General features: G+C 41.6%; 1 protein-coding gene across 1 annotated transcript in view; it reads right to left on the reverse strand.

Moving 5' to 3' along the window:
• Positions 1 to 22,062, reverse strand: part of RYK (receptor like tyrosine kinase) — a gene marked incomplete at its 3' end in the record, with an annotated part of 60,903 nt that overhangs the window by 15,988 nt on the left and 22,853 nt on the right. The window contains exons 6-9 of the mRNA XM_082003344.1: positions 20,625 to 20,769; positions 16,701 to 16,801; positions 14,089 to 14,214; positions 10,680 to 10,766 (exon numbers count right to left, since the gene is read on the reverse strand). Coding sequence (XP_081859470.1) covers positions 10,680 to 10,766; positions 14,089 to 14,214; positions 16,701 to 16,801; positions 20,625 to 20,769 — 459 coding nt within the window. The remainder of the gene's footprint in view (positions 1 to 10,679; positions 10,767 to 14,088; positions 14,215 to 16,700; positions 16,802 to 20,624; positions 20,770 to 22,062) is intronic.

Raw genomic sequence — 22,062 nt, forward strand, 5'->3', positions numbered from 1 at the left:
CCAGCATCCGTATTGTGTTTTCTTATCAATATTATTTCCTTGTTTTCTGTATGGAAAAAACTTATACAACACCAACAAATTCAACACGCTCAGAACAAACAATGGCAGTACAAGGTTAATCCTCCCCTAGCTTAGACCGGTGCCAATTTAGAACACCACACAATTTGATTATTGTGGTTTTGTACTAGATATAATTCAAAACAGAATATAAATCGCCACTTCTTTGAGTGATTCTAGTCAAAAGGGGGTAAAAAAAAAAAACCAAAATAATGCTACTGCAACAGTCCCCATTGCAATTACACTTCCTTTTATGGCTATTTTCTTTAGTTACACAACAAAAAGTACATTTAAACAAACTCTCAGTCACATTTAGTTGATTATAACCACTTTTGAGCATCTAACAGACAGGTCTTCATAGATTACAAAGAAGGTGATTTTGGAAATAAAACATTTTATTGTAGAGGATCTGGTGAATCTGACCATCCTGCACTGAAAACCATTAAAGGTAATCCAGAAAATCCACAGCAGGCCCAGAGCAGAGCCAGCGACAGCCGTGAACCAGCAGCTCCAGCTTGGTGAGACGTTCTTACAAGGACATACTAAGGTGAATCCTACAGATTTTGTTTTCCTGCCCGGGCCAAAGTGTAGTCCTGTACCGAAACCATATATCAAATCTCTAAGCATTACATGTAAACACACACACAGGGGCATTTTATTCAGAGAATTGTTTCTGTAGCCACACAAAATGAGAGCTGGGGAACCATCTTGTCAAACACACAAGCATGCCCACAGGCTTTTGCGGCTCGTTTTTATTGTACTGGATCTGCGAAGTCATTTGATATGAGCATAGCCACACACACAGTTAAAGAGGGGAAAGCGGGGGGGAAGCCTCCCACAGAGCCAGAAACTTCTTAAATTAGAATAGCAACCTAAAGCCATCACCGAGGAGGCCATAGTCTCCCATATATTAAATCTGTGCCTCAGGAAACAGACCCAAGTTGAAGTCGAACACTCCAGGGCAAGGCAACAAGGACTTATTGCACAACTTCTTCAAAGCCCTGAAAAAGCTAAACTTCCCTCTGAGATATTAACACTATTTATGATTAAGAATACGTCAGTGCTCAACAATTCATGCAGTTGCAGCCTGATGATCATGAGATGTAGCCAGGTCAGTGCTGCTTAGCCCTGAAAGAGCATCATCTATTTTCACAAGGCTGCCATGCACCAACAGCTGAGTAACTGAACAGCAAAGACTTCAGGTCACTCAAGAGAAAGATTTAACACCCAGTAGTAATTCTAGATGTTCAATTAGGACCAAAAAGGTGCAACTTTCAGAAGGTGCTTAAAAACAAGACTATTTGAGATACATGTAAATTCCAGAACTAGGAAGATGCTTTTAAAGCACTGGTTTTATCCTTCCTGTGCCAAGAGCCTGGCTGTGAAAGTCTACCCTAAGGCACAGAACAAGAACAAGCTAGGATTTCAAGAAACTTTGATACAGCTACAAGTTTATATCTCATGATATTACGTTATTTGTATATAGCTGGGCACAATGAGGCTCTCGGCACTACTATTTTTATATAAGAGGCTAATCTCTCCACACAATTCTGGCAAGCATGATATGTGCTGAGGCCCTTCCTGGTTCATGGGGAGAAAACACACGTATTTAATTTTTACCAACTTCTCAAAATCCAGCTGTAAAGCTGCATTTTAAACTCTTTGTTCATCATCACTCATCAGTCACATGAATCACTGTAACACTCACGTGAAAAAAATCTCTGGGAAGCCTGCGATGACACTAACAGCGCAGCAATTTGCTTGCTCTGAGACTGGGTACTCGTAACAACTGCAGAGCATCGTGCTCTATGTTCACTAGGTGGTAACGCATCAGAAGAGAGTCACTCCACCTCAAATCACCTACCAGAGATGAAAAGCAGCAATCACCTGGATATTACAGCAGGTTACCCGGTTAGCTGGATGGCTTTCAAGAATAACATTTTAAGTCAGACCTCCTAGAATCTCAAATAAGCAAAGCACAGCATTACAACTTAAAGACTTTAGATTGTAGCACAGTCACCGAAATCTATTTCTTCAGACAGAAGACAAAGCAGAGTCTTAAAAGCAATATAACCAAAGGTTTCAAAACTGAAACAAGTCATTCCAGAGCCCTTCCATGGCCTACTACAGGCAGTAACACAGAGTGACTTCTTTCAGCACTCCTCTCAAGAAGCAGCTCAGCAAGTGCTAGGAAATATAGCTATTTGGAAATATAGTCCAAAATAGCTAGGAAATCTAAGGCTTCTGATAAACATGTCTCCTGACAGCGATATTTAAAAAGATGTTTCACCTGAAGCCTCTCTCACCTTTGGACCATTTGTATCATCTTATTCCCGTGAGAACTTCCTCTGTCTCACAGTGCAAGCTAATATTCCTCAACATAAGAACACATAAAACTAATTTTCTATATGGCTACCTGTTTTCACGAAGCTTGTATTACCCTTATTAGCTTTCAAACTTGCCAAATATACTGTGACAAAGTTCACAAGCTCAAGTTATTAAAGGGTGAAAAGCATACAGGCAGGCACAATGGTCACAGACTCTGAGCCCATAGGAATTGAGTGTAGTACCAGAACTGCCCTGAATGTTCAGCTTCAGGTAAGAAATGTTCCTAGTATCAACACATTCTTTTTAATTACTGCTGCTTCTGCAGAGCAACTAATTATGTAAAATTTCTCCCAAGGCAAATTTCAATCCCAGTTCAAAGAGAATACATGCCTTAATACTGCTTTAACCCTTCTACACATTTTTAGTTTTTGGAAGAAATTCAACACTCAAAGACTATCCTGAATTCATGTCTGTTGTACATGACATTTGTAATGCTGCTAGCAGACACTTTCAGAACTTTCCTTCAATAGAAGGATGAACTGCTTAAGGAACGCAAGTAGTCATGATCCAATCCACCTTTTTATAGGTAGAAGGGAAAGCAAATACACAAAAATATTTATGCTTTAAAACCTTGAGAGGCCATAACAGTTAAACAGTGACAAGGTACTGTGGATGCCGGTAGCACATCCAATGGCTTTCTGCCTACCAGAAGTGAAGGAAAAACACCGTGCTCCTGTTCGGCAGCTCTACTGCATGCGCAAGTCTAGATAGCTACAGAGGCATTCCAGTAACGGCTATACTTCCACGCATCAACGTCCATCTGCTTTACAAGGCAAAAATGCATCCTACAGAATTCAGATCTCCTGTACGTTAAGACATGCATACACAAAAGACAACTCAAGGTTACAGTACAGGACATTATCCTTAGTCTTGTTAAAATTTCAATAAAGCAGGACTTCTTCTCCAATTTTAATATCAAGGCTATTTATATTGAAACATTTGTTTCCACACCACAACCACACAAGTTTATTTTTCCAAAGCAAGGCAGTTCATGTTTTCAAATCCAAGCCTAATTTTAATAAGTTCTGGAAGTAATTCAACATGACACTGCTAAAACAGGGAATGCTGTTCTGGTTTCCCTACATTATAAACGCATGCGCCGTTTTAAACCACAGAAAAGGGCAGAGAAGTACGACTTGGGGATACTGCTGTTTCCCTGCGTAGCAACAATACTAGAACCCAAGTAGCAGCAGCAAATAGCAACAAATCAAAGGCTCTTTGCCCAGTAATCCATTTAATTTAAAAAAAAGCTGAAAGTGTAAGTAAATGTGAAGTGAAACTGGGGAAAGAGACATAACTGTTTCAAAGTCTATCAACAGCTGAAGGGCAGCAGCTAAAAAAAACCTGAAATACAAGTAGTGATTTTAACTGCATGTAAATGAAAGTGCACTGTAGATTAAGAATTTTTTTTTTTCCTGCAGAAGCATATGGAATAGCAAATCTTTAAGTAGTACAGTGCTTTGGACCTCAACCTCCAAGAGCTGCTACTGAGTATTTTTTAATGTATATTGTACTATTTTAGGTCTCTCAGGATACTTCCTTGATTAACTAGGATTGAATGGCAAATATAGCACATTTTTAAAGTTGATATTCAGAAATTTGCTATTTTTCCCCAATTCTTTAAATTCAAGTATCTCCCTTTATGAAGGCACTTAAGAATTTAGCTCAGACTAGCAGCAGCTCTTTTCTGCAAGGCAGGATCCTGTACTCTGATTTTGGGAGGTTAAATACTTGTAACAGTTAACTTAAATACTGTACATTTAAGGCATGAATTTAAACTTCTATTTCCACAAGGCAGTGCTTTTAAGAATGAACTGCCCAGAATAGTAAATTCAGTGCAATTTAAAAAGGGTACCATGGGAACAACTGTGTATGCTCCAGGTTGTGCTATACTATACGTCTAACATGAACAAGAAAGCCTTCAACTTGGTTAACACAAAGCTTATTATACACGCTTAACTCACCTAACTGGGCCTATTGCTTTCCCCTGCTTTGCACGGCCTAAGTTCTCAGGCTCTCTACCCCTGCACCTCCTAAACATACTGAAGAAGTCCTAAAGGGTCACCAACTTGCACTCGGCTGGGTTGTAAGCAGGCCAAAACAGACATCATGTGAATGAAGGCAGTAACACATCTGCAAGCTACGGTCACTTAAGTCACACTTGTTTTAACATACGGCATTTAACATCTAATGGGTTTCCTCCTGTCTACAACACAACAAACTTGCACTGCAGTCCTTTTTTGACTCGTGTGAGAAAAGTCTTGTGTACTGCCAATACTCTGAAGGCAGCTGCAGTCCTGAGATGTACCAGAGATGAATTCATGGTAATGTCCTTCTCCAAGGATTCCATTACAGCCATAATGCATATGGTGTATGTGGGTGCACTTCGAGCACCCCCTCTCAGATTATACTTTTTAAAGTTTTTATTTATTGTTAATGTTGGAGGTAGCCAGTGCTGACAGAGTCCTTCAGTGGCCTATGATGATATGAACAAAACTTGAAGCTTTGTTAAAGTTAATAAAATGATGAAGTCTTAAGAGTTAATCTTCACTTACGCTATCATTTTGTTTCCAGTGGTTTTCATGGGTGGTTTGTTTTCAAACACTCCTTCCTTGCACAGAGGAAAAAATTTTAGAGTGGTTAGAAAATGAAATAGAAGCAGTCAGGTTATCTTGAACAGTACAATCAGTTGTTTTTAACAGAAATGTACCTTGGCCAGAGCGTACTAAATGAGTCAGGGCTCTGCACAACTCAAACTCACTGCGTATGTTCCTGGAATAACACAATTCCATTTGTTCTGCAAAGAATTTTCTCCTTCACAGGAAAAGCACCATTAAACAATGCGTTCTTTAAGTTAAAGGTGAAAACCGTGTGTTTTCTTCCTCTTCTGATGCAAGATCTAGAATCTAGAAGATTCACAACAAAGTCTATTTCACACCATACAGAGGCAGAAGACATCTGTCAATCACTGGCAAGAGATGCAATGCCACCTTTGAGAAACATGCCAACAAAGGCGGTTCCCAAAGTTGAGTGTGATTGGAAACCTCCTATCGGAAAGTGAAGCATGACAGCAGCATAAAACAATTCTACTGCGGAGCAAGAAACACAATGAAGAAACCAAATGCCAGCTAAGTCTCTGATCTTTCTCACAAAGAACTTACTCAGGTTGTGTTGATTCCCAGATTCCAATATCCCAAATATAGTACAGATACATGTTCTTGTTCTTACTGGTACTGAGACACACATCCTTAAGCTTCATGAATGTCCATTTGAAGGAAGAACAAAGGTAAATTATCCACAGAAAAGTCTAAATGTGAAAGAAGCTAAAACTTTTATGACAATAACTAACAAATTAATAGAGTGAAACTGTACACTGCAACTACAAAAGAACAACTGGATGGCCAAGATGAAGGATCTAGAGAAAGTATGAACAAGTGACACCTTTTGCCCAGGGCTTGTGACCTTTGTACTCGCAAAGTTATTAGAGCTTCCAGAAAGCTACCTCTAATTCTGCCAACTGATAACCCCCCTCCCTTTTTTTTTTAATCTCTCCTCTTTGGCACCGAGCACTGTACATAAGGGAAGACTCAGGCATCCAGACATACTCCAAAGCGTTAGATGATACAGCATTAAAAAAAAAAACATTATAAATTAATGTATTTCATGAACATGCAGGTATAAGCTTTGTCATTACCCAGGGCATGTTACAACTTTTCTCCGAAGTGCACTACAGTTAGGTGAAAGAAAAACCTCTAAGGGATCTGGAGTGAACTTCTGGCACTCGGGGATGAATTCTGCCTTCAGACCATATCTTTATAAAAGACTGAGATTTTAAGAGAAGTGTCTCCAACTTTTCAGCCGTATCAACTTACAAGCTATGGAACAAATAATCTCCAAATTGGTTGAAAAGTACTTCAACGACTTAATGAATGGTTCAGATGAACTGGGATCAAGCACACTCTCAGCAAGTTTGCAGATGACACTAAGCTGAGTCGTGTGGTTGACACTCCCGGGATGCCATCCAGAGGGACCTGGACAAGCTTGAGGAATGGGCCCATGTGAACCTCATGAGGTTCAACAAGGCCAAGTGCAGGGTCCTGCACCTGGGTTGGGACAACCCCTGGTATCAGCACGGGCTGGGGGTGAAGGGATGGAGAGCAGCCCCATGGAGAAGGACTTGGGGGTCCCGGTGGGTGAAAAGCCGGACAGGAGCCGGCAACGTGCGCTCGCAGCCCAAAGGCCAACCGTGTCCTGGGCTGCACCCAAAGCCGCGTGGCCAGCAGGGCGAGGGAGGGGATTCTGCCCCTCTGCCCCGCTCGGGGGAGACCCCCCTGCAGGGCTGCGTCCAGCTCTGGAGCCCTCAGCACGGGAGAGACATGGACCTGCTGGAGTGGGGCCAGAGGAGGCCCCAGCAACGCTCCGAGGGCTGGAACAGCTCTGCTGGGAGGACAGGCTGGGAGAGCTGGGGGGGCTCAGCCTGGAGCAGAGAAGGCTCCGGGGAGACCTTATAGGGGCTGTTCAATAGAGGGGGCTCACAGGAAAGATGGAGAGGCTTTTTTATCATGGCCTGTAGTGACAGAACAAGGGGCAACAGTTTTAAACTGAAAGAGGGTAGATTAGTTAGAAGGAAGAAATTTTTTTTTCCTTACAGTGAGGGTGGTGAGACACCGGAACAGACTGTCCAGAGAAGTTGTGGACACTCCATTGCTGGAATTGTTCAAGGTCAGGCTGGATAGGGCTTTGAGACACCTGATGTAGTAAACAATGTCCCTGCCCATGGCAAGGGGGTTAGAGCCAGATGGTCTTTAAAAGGTCCCTTCCAACCCAAGCAATTATGATTCTATTATTCTAACATTAAATTCTAGTTTGGACACAGGTGTACAGATCATATTTGGCAAGACCAGGTGTTCTCCTTCCAAAAGGTTTCTTCTATTGGCAATTCCAGATTTAAAGCTGTAGCAATTACCCTAATATCAAAACAGGAAAAGCAATGTCTAAAGTTTCTCAAGTTCTGATCCTGGGAGAGGAAAGAGTTGTTTTTTCCTCTCAAGAAGGTTATTCTTCCTCACAGCACCTGCTGAAAGAATTTCAGTTCACATTTTTCAGGAGATCTGAAACACCCCACACCCCCTCCCCATTGTTTTCTGTCATTTGGGGTACCAGTGGACTTTATCAGAGCACACCACCAGGTAGAACAAGAGAGCTCTAGAGCAGCCCATGCTTTTTGTGGGGGATAACTTAGCTACACAGAAAAAGCCTTTTTTCCTTGCTTCTTTTCCATGACCCTCAGGCTCCTTTCTTGCCTTCAGCAACAGAGATACTTAAGTCAGTTTAATAGTTCTCATACCCATCTCGCTTTTGTGCTCCTGCCCTACTCCTGTGTTTGTGCCAAAAGAGCAGTGCGTGTGTGGTCACAGAAAGAACGAGATCAAGGAAAAAGTCTGGTTAAGAGAGTATTTTTGCAGGCTTTTTTTTTTTCCAAGCAGATCAAATTCCCAACTTATTACATGACCCAGCTGCACACACAGCCAGGGTACAAAGATGAAGCTGCTTAATATTAGCACTGCAAATGAACTGCTGCAAGGAGAAGGGGGGATGTTTATAGTTATTTTCCTAGCAACGTTCTGCTGCCCAAACCAGTATTATTTCACAGACAAGTATCAGCAAAATCTATTATAAACTTTGTCCATATAGATCCTCTTTAAAGCTGAGACATTCCCTACACACAACAGTTATGTGAATACCATTACTCCCTTAAGACCATGCTCCGGTTCACCGCAGCCAGCAAATCTTTCACTGCAAAGGGAAGGGCTGGAGAAATCGGGACGCGTGCTGTGTCAAAGATACAAGGCACTGCAAGGGAGAAGAGCGGCTTTAAGAGTGGATTGGAAGGCCCATTTTGGTAAAGCAATTAGACAAATGGTGACGGAAGGCAGCTAAATTAAGATCTGTTCTCACAAACGTTGTCTTGTCATTTAATCCAATGCTATAAAAAGTAAGCATGCTTGAGGAGTGCTGTACAGATGTCAAACCGCCCTGGCTCACAACAATTTTGGGGCTCACAACAATTTTGGGGCTCACAAGAGCCATGGCGTTCGTGGACTCTGGGTCAGGGCAGAGAACAACCACACAGCACAGCGAGGGTGCTCACGGGTTAAGGTAACACTGGTGAATGATGCTGCAAGTTAGACAGCTTCGGCACTTGCAGAGGAGCGCCAGGCTCACGTGCTATGGGATAAGTCTTTTAGAAACCATAGCAAATAAAAATAAGATGATAGTCAGCACTGTTTGACACGGAGGGGCAAGAGAAGAAGAGCAGAATTCAGGAGAACTTCCCAAAACACTGCAAAGCAGCATACTTTTATTTTTTTAAATTAAGGCTGCGTCTTTACTTCTTGCTAGAAGTCGCTACAAGAAAATACTTTCCTTTTTACAAGAGGACCATTACTTTTGTTACAGCTGTGACTACTTCAGCAGACACAGTTCTGGCTACCACCATCATACTAAATGGTAGCTACCAACATCTTCCGAAGGGGCAGCATATCTACTTTTCAGAAGTCTCCTCTGGACTCAGCAGGGAAAAAGCACTGCAGAACGCCAGAGTACCACCTCAGAGGAACTCTGAGAAATAATGGAAGTATCTTGTGCCTACGAGAGTAACTGTCACCCTGACTCTAGGAATGCCCACAAGGACGTGCAAGAGCAAAGAGCAGGAAAAGCGACGGCAGCAAATCCTCACTGTTCAGCCCTCTGTGAATCCCATTAGCAGAAACACAAACAGTTGTCCCAGAGCACAGATCAAGCTCTGTTGGCTGACTCGATGCCGAGACAGATTTACTCAAAGGTTACACTCCCGCTGGCCACAAAGCAGTACTTCACTGTTGGTACCCATTCCACCTTACAGCTCAGCCATACCAGGCTGATGAGGGGGTAAGGATTTGTTAGGCAGGAAAGGAGGCTAACTTCACACCAACGTATTTTATTAGAGAAGCACGTATGGTATCGGAGACTGATCCGTCTTCACCGCCAAAGCACACTGTCCTGCTTAGGCCTACGTCAAGAACAACGTGCAGCTGAAGAACACAACAGCATCCATCCCAAGCTGCCACTTCAGGCTGTTTCAAGTAGGGACCCCTTTTTTAGCTACTTTGATTCCAAGTCAGGGAAACTTTAAGAAATTCCTCCCCTTGAAGTGAGTGCGAATCTTTTTCTAAGTGGCCTTCCACGTAAACTTTTTTTTATTATTATCACAAGCATCTGACTGTGTGAGAAACATACCAAGAATAGTAGAAGGTTGCTTTCTTTAAGCAATATATTTTTCTTTAAAATGTCACAGAAAAAATGGGTAGCAGGAAGATTCAACAACAACAAAATTTAGCAGCTTCACCAATTCCCACCTTCCTCTTTAAAATTAGCATCTTTAAAAATTACTAGCCAGGCAAAAAAAAAAAATTTAAAACAAAGTGAAATTCTTATAGAAGCCTAATTCTTTTTTATTAAAGAAAGAATTAAAGAAGTTGTAAAATGAAAAACCAAAGGCAATAATACACCCTACTGAAGTGACAAAAATAACTGGTAAAGCAACTACTGTAACAGGGAATTCAGCAAAACTATTGTGAGCTACTACAGAACTCTTACAACGATGAGCATAGAGGAAGGGATAAATGTGATACAGTTTTCATCTGTACTTACCTTGTTGTTTCTTAAGTCTACCTGTCACAATTTATATCACCCCAACAACATATTTCTTGAACAAAGATGCTGTATTTGTATAAATTAAGTTCTAAATTATAACTCTCATGCTTCAGTAGCAAAGTTTAAGGACAGCAGAAACTATGCCCTATCTTTTGTACAGCCACACATGTTTATAAAAGATCTTTAAGGTGCATTGGAGGTGCCTTTTTTAGCAATTTGCAGGGGAAGAGGCTGTGGATAGAAAGAACAATGACACGCTAGGGGAAAAATATAAATACAATTTTTACTTAGAATAATAAGCAAAGTATTCAAGACGCAATAACTGAAGGCATTGGTGGAGAACACACACATTTTTCTTCCATATAAGATTTCTGTTCTCTCTGGCTGAAGGCAGCATCCAAATTGCTTTTGCCTTTTCAGCAGTACCACTTGCATATTTTGCATGCGAAGGGGTTTCTTTTAAAGACAAATTTGATACATCAGCATGTAGCACAATGCAAACAACCGGACACTAAAAACACTCCTTTATGTAAACATACCTTTAACAGTTTTGACAAAAACTTGTTTCTCTTTACTGGGGTCCTTTTCTTCTATGAGAATCCCATGGAAAATGCGCCCAAATGTTCCTTATGAAGAGAACATACAATTAGTAAGTATTATGGGGTAAAAAATACACTGATAACATTAAAGGAATTCAATATTTATTAAGAAAACACTACCTTAAAATGTATCAGCCACAGCAGAAAGTTAGGAACAACGGCAGTTAAAGTGTAAATCCCGAATGCCCTATTAAGTCAACAATACATAACCCAACCCCAAGCACGAGGTGGGTTCAGAACTATATGCAGTAAATGCTGAAAGTTTTAGATAACTAAAACTTTGGGGAACAAGCATGAGAGTGAACTAATGATAGCAGCAGAATCCAGTTAAATTAAGTATCAATACTGATGATGGGTTTATTTGTGGCACTTTAGTCTTTGTCAGCTGTTTGCACTAAAACCTCCAGCTCCGTCCTCTTCTCATCCAGCCAGTCTGGAATTCTCCGGTCAAAACATTTGTCAAAGACGAATTTTTTTTGCAAATATTCACAGGGAAATACTGGTTTCAGCCAACCAATACACATGGAACAGTTTTTGGGGGAAAAAAAAAAAAAACCACAGTATGACATTATTCAAATATTTCACCTCACTAGAAAGTGTTGCGTGTGTTTGTTTTGGGGTTTTTTTCTGGTTTCTCCAACATTTTTCCATTCACAAAATTTTAACCATGCTATTGCAGGAAGGGAAGCTCCATTGAACAGCTGGAGTAAGAACAATTGCAGCATGGTAACACACACAGAATTCACTTTTTATACAAATCAGGTTGGCAACGCTTTTCTGCCACACTATTACCATGGCCCCAACATGTGCATCGTCTTCACGCAGTCTATTCTCATGTTGCACCCCGTTCCCATTGATTTCTCCTGTCTGATCAGGTTGAAAGATCTTTGACAGGGATTGCCTTAGCCTTGTTGTACATCTTCTGGCATGAAGTGTGGGTCTCATTTAGTTTCTAAATACTTAACAGGGATGTGCAGCTTTCCTATCACCTAGCCTGGGACTGCACATAAACCCTGCAAGACAGGAGTCTTCAAACTGTAATCTCACTAAGAAGCAGTTTAACTAAGGAGACAAGGCAAACATAAACATACAGCATGAATTATTTAAGAGCAAACTAAAACCCTCCCATCTTGGTTCTTGAAGACATCAAGAAAGTGCCTTAAATATGTATTTCCAATATACAGATATACGTAAAAGCCAAAGGCAAAGTAGCATCTTGTACTGAAACATGTTATGGTATCAAGCTATTTATCTGTTTGTAAATGCTGGAACTAAAGAGAATGGGGAAGCATCTAAAAGCAGCTACTAGAAAGTAATTTTCATGCAATCCAATAACTAGACATAGTAAGACTAACACAGCATGCCTGTACGGTCCACAGTTCAGGGTTTGGTTGGTTTGGTTGTTTGGGGTTTTTTTGGTTTTGTTTGGGGTTTGGTTTAAGGTGGTTGGGGGTTTTTTGGGGGGGGGGGGGTTGTGGGGTTTTTTTGGTTGTTTTTGTTTTGTTGGGTTTTTTCTTTGTTTGTTTGTTTTTGTTTTTTAGCCAGTACCCTGAAAGATTCCTATCTTGGCAGGAATTGTATGTCACCGGTGTGCCATAATATTTAGAGACAGCACTATGAATATGCTACTTCTGCCTCGCTCTCCTCCAGGCTTTTCACGGATTACGCTGTTTATATTCCAGAGTGGACATCTAAGTCATCTCTCTACTTCACCAGAACATGGTAAAGGTCCACTTACTGTTAACATCTGCTCTATTTGCTAAAGCATAGGAATTCCATTTGAAACTTTTTTAGGACACCTACATTTTTGTCTTATATCTAGTACAGTAAGAGCTTGATGCAGGTTCAGAATCAGATGCTGCGCAAACCCAGCAATACACAAGGCCTCTACAGATCCCTCTTCCTTTGCACACTCTCAATTCTGGTGCTTTGCATTTTCCAACTGGTTACACCACAGCAGAACCATAATCTCCTAAATTATTAAAATGTTTAAGTACGTTAAGTTATGGAAGCTACTTTAAGTTTATAATGAATCTCTGGCCAAGAGATGTAAAATACGTTGAAGTTCTATCGGCAGCACTTAGGAATTCTTGACAATTTTATGCAAACATTTCTATTATTCACTTCTTGCCCTCTGAAGCTCTTTTGTTCTTAGCTGACAGAGGTTCAGCTCTGCTACAGTCCTGAGCTAAAACTGATGATTGTTCATCAGGATCTGTCTTCTAGTCCTCTGACTAAATTTTGATGGTTTTGACAGACTCACCAGCTGGAGGCCAAGAAACAAGATCCCAGTATTAATGGGGTCCACATTGCATTCAACAGCATCTCGCAGAATAGGGCAGCACTGTCACTCTGTGCTGAACATATCAAGCTTAGCTCTGAGTCACTGTTCGTCATCGGATGATGCCTAACATCATGGCTACAGATAACAGAGTACAAAGGAACACAAAGCACATCCCACATGCAAAGGAAGCTTTTTGCAGAACCAAGATTGGAGTTGAGCACAAAGCTACCTCCTTAGAGATTTAGGGGCATACATTAAATGGAGAGTGTTAGCATCCTCCTGTTGTTTTTCAGACAGTAACGTAAAGCATTTAGCAGTTCTGCCTCCAAAGGATGAGTATCTCAGGCCTCTACCTTTGGAAAGTTTCATTTCTCATGAGGCTCAGGGAACACAGACTCGAAGTTGCAGCAGTAAAGACGAATGACAAAAACCCATAAATATTTAAGCCTATTTCCCAAATTCAACGTCAACAAGAGTCAATTAATGTTGTGCAGGAACACTTCCAAAGTAAACATCAAACAAGACAAAATAATCAGGTAGTCTCTGAATTTTTCATATCGGAGCTGTAAATGTTGCATCTGCTGATTAGATTTCTAAATCAGAAGCTATTAAACTGAGATGATGACTTTAGATGACTGAGGTTTTTGTGGGCTTTGGGTTTTAATTTTTTTTTTTTCTTGGTAAGAGAAGATCTCCTGCAGTAACCTACAAAAGTGAGTTCCTTTGCCACTTACAGCCCCAATTGGTTACCTCATTCCTTAGCCATCTAACCCTTACCTTTATTTAAAGGATCAGATTATTAAGATAGACAAGCTGAATGATTTACTGAGCACGATTAGTTGCTCCCCTTCTAACAAATTCTGGAAACTGCTTTCTCCACCTCCCCACACCCCAAATGCAAACATCATTCATCGTTCTTCTCCTCCTCCAAAGTTACAGAGATCAGAAACGTCATCCATGATTAATTTCAGAAAAATCTACCTACTAAAAAAAAAAAAAATATATATATACACACACACATACACACCATGTTACAGTCAACAAGTGTCTGAGTCCTGTAAATACCTTCTTGGAGCACATCTTTTAGAGTTATCCTCTCCCTGGAGATGGCTATGTCCTTCACTTTAGCTTTTGCTTCCATGAGAGTGACACTTCTAAGATCATTCTTCTCTATCCGTAACGTAGGATAACCTGAGGAGCCAGCAGAGCCAAACAAACCAATATAAATACCCTTATAATGAGAACAGAAGCACATTGCTTCACCTCAGCACCACCTACAGGCATAAAGACATGTACGCAGCATGTACTTAAAAAGACTATCTATTAATCTTAAAAAGATTAACAAACACAAGTGAAGTCGTGTGAATATAATAAGGGGGGGGCAGAAATCACACAGGAATTCTGTATAGTGTCACACAGTCAAGTCTCATTCTTAACACCAAGTAAACAAAACTCCTCTTTATGTACTGAAGTTGATTAACACAACACTGATTAACTTCCCAGACATCAAGAAAATAAGGATCATGGTGGGAGACTATCATAAGACTTGTTAAGAGTGAGGAAGATGCCTTATCCCAGCAGGACATAACCAAAACTACCAGTGCCCTCTTCTGGCACTTCTGGAGATCTAGATACACTAATGTAGTTAGAAAGGTCTGAATATTTTTGTACAAGTTTATGAATCATGAGAGAAAAATCCCGAGAATTACTCTGATGATTTATTTTTTTTAATTTAAATGTTACTGAAAACAAAGTTGAAAACAAAGTTAATGTGATTGTGGAAGGACCAAGAATGTTCTTCCTGTTTATCTCATGCATCCAACCTTTTTTCTTCCTCCATTGGTTTTCCCTGTGCACGAGTGTCCCAAAACAGGTAAGAGACGTTCTGAAACAATACAGACTGAAAACAGCAAATAGTTCCCATTTAGGCATAGCGGCTACTGCGCTCATCAAGGTGAGGAGGGTTTAATCACCACTATGGGCTTGGTTTGTAGGCCACCTTCATGACAAGTCCTCCTCTCCCAGTAATGAGTTTCCAGGGGTGATATTCAAATTAACCAAACAGCATCACTTAGAGGGATGACCTAAAAACCTGAGGTTGAAAGGACATCAACAGCAGAATGTGATCTGGGACAAGAGAAGGAAAATAAAAAGGCTGGGGAGGGTCTTCAAGTGGCAAGAGGGGAAAACCAGCTCAAGGATTAGTTGCATGCTAAGGTCTCTTCCAAACTCTGTGAGAAGAAACTTTTAAAAATATTTGTTTATTTTTCTTTTTAAATTAATTCTTCTACGAAGTAAATTTTAAAGGCAATTTTTGCAAGGGAAATATGAACTCAGATGACAGAAAAGATCCCTTTTTTTTAAGGAGATATATTACAATTTAGAAGAAAGACAAAACTTTCACAAAGTTGCAGGAGTTCAATCTTAGGTAAACACCTGCTTCCACACGTGGGGAGGAAACAAGAAAACACAGCAGGGCTTGAACAGTAATCATGACATTTGTGTAGTGCTCCCTCATGAATTGGGATGGTCTGTATCACTATTAAGTGCAAACAGAAGAAAATAGGAGAGACTCTGGGGTCTTATTGGTTGCTTTAAAAAAAAAAAATGTCATTAACCATTATTTTTACCTAGCTCTAAATAATGGATCTACATTGACATTTCTACTCTAATATTAGATTGCTTAACAAAGTCTCTTCAGGCAATTAATACAGAACTGTTGAGCATTACAGAAGACAAGATCACTGGTGGCCATGGATGAAAACAGGAGCCATTTAATTTACACTTTTGGAAAAGGTGAGGGTACTATTTCAGCTTGGCAGTTCCCACTCTTTGGGGAACCTATTGAGAAAAACAGCACTTTGAATTTAACAGAGACAGACTGTTCCTCTAGCCAGGCTCCCCCATTTTTCTCACTTTGTAACACAAACCCTTACCTCACTTTAGATCTTTTAAAGCAGGCTCTCCAGCAGCAGCTTAAGCTAGCTGAGTTTGGGCTAAGTGCTGCCTTCCTCCCATGCTCCGTCATGCAGACCCACACTCTCAAAGCACCAATCTTGGTGCTCATACAGCGAGGCCACAAGCCAGTTCAGAGACCCAAGTCAACCAAAAGCCCATCACTACAACAAAAAGCGAAGTTTTTAGCTGGCTCAGCTCCCCAAATAATCTTGCAGCATAAGTGCCAGCAGCGGAAAAAGGCTCGTGGTCAGTCTAGTGAGACTGAACTGCTGAGGAACTGCACACCAAGTGTGTCCCTACAGCTTCCCTACAGTCTAAACAGTCCCTCCCCTGGAGCAGTGCTATATGGGATATCCCTCCACTAGAGAAGACAGACAATAACTGGAAGAGTAAATATTCCACAGATAATAAATACCTTCAGTAATTACAGAATCAACACAGAACATCGCTAGTATCAGTCTATCACAGAGGATATAGAACACTGCCACCCTTCCTTTTAATTCACTGCTCTCTAACTATTTAATGCTCTTTCAAGCAAAGCTGTGAACAAAAAGAAATCGTGGAATATATCACCCTTGTAAAGCTTTTTCCCCATTCATTTCCTTTGCAGGTTGCAGCAAGAAGACGAAAAGACTCATCTCTGAGACCCCTACCACCAAATATTCCAGCTGTGCCCAAGAGGGTCTGTTGCAAGGGTCTGTAATTAGATTAACACTTACTGGTTACTGGCGTTGCATTGTTTGGCGTGTCAGCTCGCAAGTACTGTGTCGTCTGTGTGGAAGGTTGGGATAAGCCTTGTGAACTACTGCTGTCACTAATACTGTTTTAAAACAAAAATGGACAGGAACATGACTGCTTGCCACTGTAATAAATTCAAAACTAACATATCAAAGTCAAAAACATAAGATTTCCCAGTCTACACTTTGAAAGAATGACATTTTTTAAGTCTCTCACACATTAAAAGGTAACTCAAAAACCATAGCACCTCTGTCCTTGGAGTATGAACAACCTCCTCTTATTTGTTTTGCAGAATTCACTCCGTTTTCCAGTACTTTTTGCCCACTTTTGAAAAATCATGGCGACAATTTATTGCTAGAACCACCCTATCATATCAGAAACAACAAAACTATTACCTCCCAGAAAAGACGTTTATGCATTTGTTTGGTGGTGCCAACATCCCACTGACAATCAACAACTACGACAGTTTGAAAACAGTAGCCCAAGCCAAACAGAGAGGCACGTGTAACACCCTGCAAGGCTTAACTAGCTGTTTCAGCCAGAACGATCTCCTTTTGCTCGCTCTGGGCATGCCAGCTGCCAGCTCTGTCTGCTGCCCTTTAGTTCCTGTGCTGGAGCAAACATCAAAAAGATATTCCCTAGGTTCACTGTTGCAAACGGTTGTTTGCCTTATACCGCCATACCCATTTCAGCTCTCTTTTGCAGAGCAAACTACCCTACTTTGTCATTCCTCTCCAACGACACTTGTTGTGCCTCCCAGGGCCACCTACAATGTGTTTTGAGACATTTTCTTTAGGTAGAAGGACCACAGCTGCACGTGGTATTCAAGAGACGGGCAAACCATAGCTTAATCTGTAGCAGGATGTTTTCTGTCTTATCCTCACAGACAAAAATCCTAGAAGAAGAGCTGTTGTAGCTGTAATGGCCTAGGAACAGGTGAGAAAGTTTGCAGGCAAAGGCAGTACCTGTTACTAGCTCAGATGGCAGGGTCAGAAGAAGCTTTTTTTGATCTCCTCCCCAAACACCCCCTGCTTTTTTGAAACTTAAAAGCTTCTCCACTTCTGCTGACTGGATCGAGAGAACAAAGAAGAGATTGTTTTGGGGTATAACCCTCTGCCTTGACAAGTAATCAACATTCCATTTCCTTCTTGGGCTGCTATTGAGCACTGACCAAGCAGCGCTAGCCATCCTTGGAGGATTTTTAGACATGCTTGGTGATGCCCTCAAGGACCACTGTTAGTTTTGAAGCAAGACTTCCTTTAAAAAAAGAGAGTCAAGTCAACTCTTCCCCATTATACCATAATCACTGGAATGTCTTCTTTAGAACAGAATCTACTAATTCTCAATATAAACATCAGGCTTACTGATTTAAAGCTGGCCTTGATCTCTCTCTGGAAACCTTTTTTTAACGTTATTCCCACATTCACACTCTTCCAGGTGTAGGGCTCCAGCACAGTTTTTAGCACAAGGTTAAAAGCCACTGCTGGTGGTCTAGCTGCTCCACTTTAACTTCCTTTAGAGTTTTTGAATGAATATTCTCCGGTGCTGGCAACTTATTACTGCTTCTTTTAACCATTCGCATTATTGCGTCCACAAGCTGCTTCAACATGATCCACTCTCTAGCAAGTTCCCCGGAAAGAAGTGCCCTGGCATGGTCACTGCATTAAACACTGATGCGGAACATAGATTTCGTTTTCCTGCTATGGCTGGAAACTCCTTTTGTAACCTGATCACCTAGCAGCCCTACAGATTTTTTTGGCTGGCTTCCTGTTGCAGACAAGTTTGAAAAAGGAATTATTCTTTCTATGCCTGTTGCAAGTTTGAAAAACTACCTTTTTGGTTGGCTTCATTCTGGTTTTTTTAGGTTTAACTTGCTCACATTTATGGGCTTTCTTAGTTTTCTCACTTACATACTACGTCAGCTTTTTGAATGATGCCTTCTTGCTTTTAATAACCTCCATTATGCTGCTGTTAAGCCATGCCAGCTTTCTCTGGCACTTTTTCAAGTGCCTTTGATAGGAGGTATGCAAGCATTTGCTCTGAACTTTCAATACAATGTTCTTAAATAGTCCATGTGCAGCCTGTAAACTCAGCTGCCTGGTTTTAGCTTCTATTTAACAACCTTCCTCACTTTTATTTAGTTCTGGTTTTTGAAATTAAGAGCAACGGCAGTGGGTTTTTCAGCCTCTTGCTCCTGGGAGGTCGCTAACCCTAATGACATTATCATCTTCGATTCAGAACCCTTTTACAGCAGTATTTGGAGCTTGTTATTCAAAACCAAATCAATAGTTGTTTTTTCTCTTACGAGTTCCTTGACTAGTTGTTACATCAAGCAGTCACTGATCACATGCAAAGCTAGTGCATAACACTGAGGGTAAATTATAACACTGAACCAGTTTTTCAACCAAGCACTGAAACATCACCTCACAGTCTCTTTGCTGGCTCCTGTGCACGCTGCCCATTCCTCTGAAAACAAATGGATCCTGATTTTCAGGCACATTTTGCCTCTGTTACACCTTTGCTACAACACCAGTTGACCTTACCCAGGAGCCCATCCAAAGTTTTGTCAGGTCAGGCTCAAAAAAAAACAAGTCATCACATGGCTCTCTGAAGAACTAAATCCCACTGTCTGCACAAACTTCACAGAAATTATCAGAAAGCCGTATATTGATTTAGAGCAAATTCTTTAATACCTGCAAACCACAGCGTATTAACAGTAGATGAATTTTTAACTTGTATCACCACAGAAATCCGGTAAAATGAAGTGGATGAAAGGACATTTGATCACACTGCGAGGCTGAGACAGTCTCTCAACAACTCATAGATGACCCTATTCACACACTCTATAAATGTAATGCTTTTCCTTTATGAAGTAAAGCAAGTTGCACATCCTTTAACACCTTCTATTGATTAAAAAACCCTCAGTAGACAATTAGGCACAAATTAATTGAGAAAAGCTGACAAGTCATTTGGTTAGATCATCAGGCACTGAGAAACCGTAACTTCTTAATACACCGACACCCCCAAAAAAACAAGCGGTCTGGGGACACCAGAGTAGTCAGTGGCAGAAAGAAAAACAGAATGGATAGAGAGGAAGATGAAAAGATAGAGCTACTCTCAGAGGCTGCAGGCAGGAACAGAAACTGTTCAAGATATCCTTTCAACAGGGGTGACCACCCACGGGGGCCCTGACTGTTTTCTGAAGTATTCCGTTTCAAAACTGCCTGCTTCTGAACAGTTGCATCTGATGCAGCTTGTTCACTCAGCCTCAGCAGAGCCTCAGTCCACCTGCTTTTTCAGTCTCCCTTCCGCCTCGGCGTTTAATCCCCACTCAGCTGACCATGCTGTCCTCAGGTTCACGTTACAAGTCCTTTTCGCATTCATATGTCAATTTGTTTTTTTCTGGATTGAAAAATACATTTGAGAGTGAGCCCATTTTCAGCTTTATAACCAACCAGTTGTGATCCCCAGACTTTACCCTAAGGCCAAAGTGAATACTGGTAAATCAATCAAAACAGAGAAAGCTGAAATTCAACTCCTGTACAAGTCAATAAAAACCAAATATTTCCAGTGTGCCCGGGTATCTATCAAATTCTCCTTCAATCCTGACAATCCCTGTAGATCCGATTCTGTCCAAACTTCCCCACTGTGCATCTTCCACACAACTATTCTGGCAAAAACCCAAGAGCTACAACCATCCGACCCTATAAACAGCTGAGCATCTGCAACTGCTGCCTTTCTGCAGTCTAGCACTTACCACAGCTCTGCACAGGTAATAATTGTTACAGCTTGACATCAAGAGCAGAAATTGCAAGCTGCGACAGAGTGCTCGTTTTAAGAGCACAACTCCCACAGGTCTGGGTAAATGTGTCCCAAAAATGCACTTAAAAAGGTTGATTACTTACCTGTCATCCAATTCTATCCTTTTCATGCTGTGGAGATGCAAGACAGCTAGTATTATTGCCACGAGGAATATAACAGCACAGCACACACCTACACTGATATAAAACACACGGGTAGAAGTGGTGGGAGCTGTGTTCACAGGATCAACTGAAATAGAAAGGTGAAGAGTTACTGAGCCTCTCTCAAAAAAAAGTAACCCAACAAGCAAAAAAAAACAAAGGGTTAGCTCCCAGCAGGCTGACAGAGCTGCTGTCCCCAGACTCGCCCCAGGTGCCCTGCCACCCAGGTACGGCAGGAGCAGGAGGCAGAGGCAGACCATGGTAACCCCCAGAGAAGAGGGTGCCACAGCTCCTGCTGCAGCAAAGTAGGGCAGGGCCCAGCAAGCCACTCAGTGCCTTGATTTATTTGCTGGGACAAAAGGAGGGCTCCTACTGAAGGATAGAAGCTAGCCAGGAATCTCCCAGAATGGTCTTGTTGGTCCTGCTGGTTCTACCTCACACAAGCCCTCGACTCTCCTCCGTGGCTCCCATGCGGCCAGCACAGCAGGAGCACGGACAAGCCCGGCCTCCGGCTCAGCTGAGCCCCAATGCAGCAAGTGGCACAGACTGGCTGGCTGGGGCTGGAAGAGCAGGAGTCACCCGCACACCAGGACACAGACCAATACAGTAAATAAAGAGACTAATACTTAGATGCAGGGTGCTCGCGGTGCTTACTCGCTGACCAAACGGGCCAGAGCACACCAGCTTCTGCTGGGTGGGTGACAGTCCCCAGCCCTGCACCTTAACGCAGCAGCATTCACAGGGCAGTTAACCTCCTTTTTAAAAAGTATCTCAATTGCAGTAATTTAGAGCAAAATTCTAGCATTGCACCTCGGCAGAGGAGGGCTGTCTGCTGTGCTGGCCTTCAGCAACATGAGCAGAGGGACTGGAGGCATGAAGGGGCAGTAGCCCCAGCCATCCCCAACTTGAAATCACGCACCGTGGAGAGCAATTGCCGGGGAAGAGACAGCGGGTGGTAAAGGGGAAACTGAGCAATGTGCTCTACCACTTTCAAAAAGCATTTTGGCAAAATTGTTTACATTTTAGGTGCCACAGAGGCTGAGCACAGCCGATGATATTTCCAGCTAGAAGAGGAGTGAGTAAAAGCAGCCACCTCATTCAATTCATTCAGTACTGACAAGTCAAAACAGCAAACCAGACAGGTCCTCAAGTCAAGAAAATGGATCTGAGTCATGTACAGAAACCAGAGCCCCTAAGACATGATAAAAAAGGCTGTTAGGAGACTTGGAATAGGTTTTTTCCTCTTCATTAGTATGTTTTCCTAGTTAAAATAATTAATTACAAAAAGAGCCCACTAAAATACTGGGTATAGTACAGACTACCTGGGGAGTGTTTTCATAGGGAATGCTGTGGGAACGGAAAGAACATCACAAGTTTTTCA

The sequence above is a fragment of the Phaethon aethereus genome, assembly GCF_964289735.1.
Source record: "Phaethon aethereus genome assembly, chromosome: 9".
NCBI lineage: Eukaryota > Metazoa > Chordata > Aves > Phaethontiformes > Phaethontidae > Phaethon > Phaethon aethereus.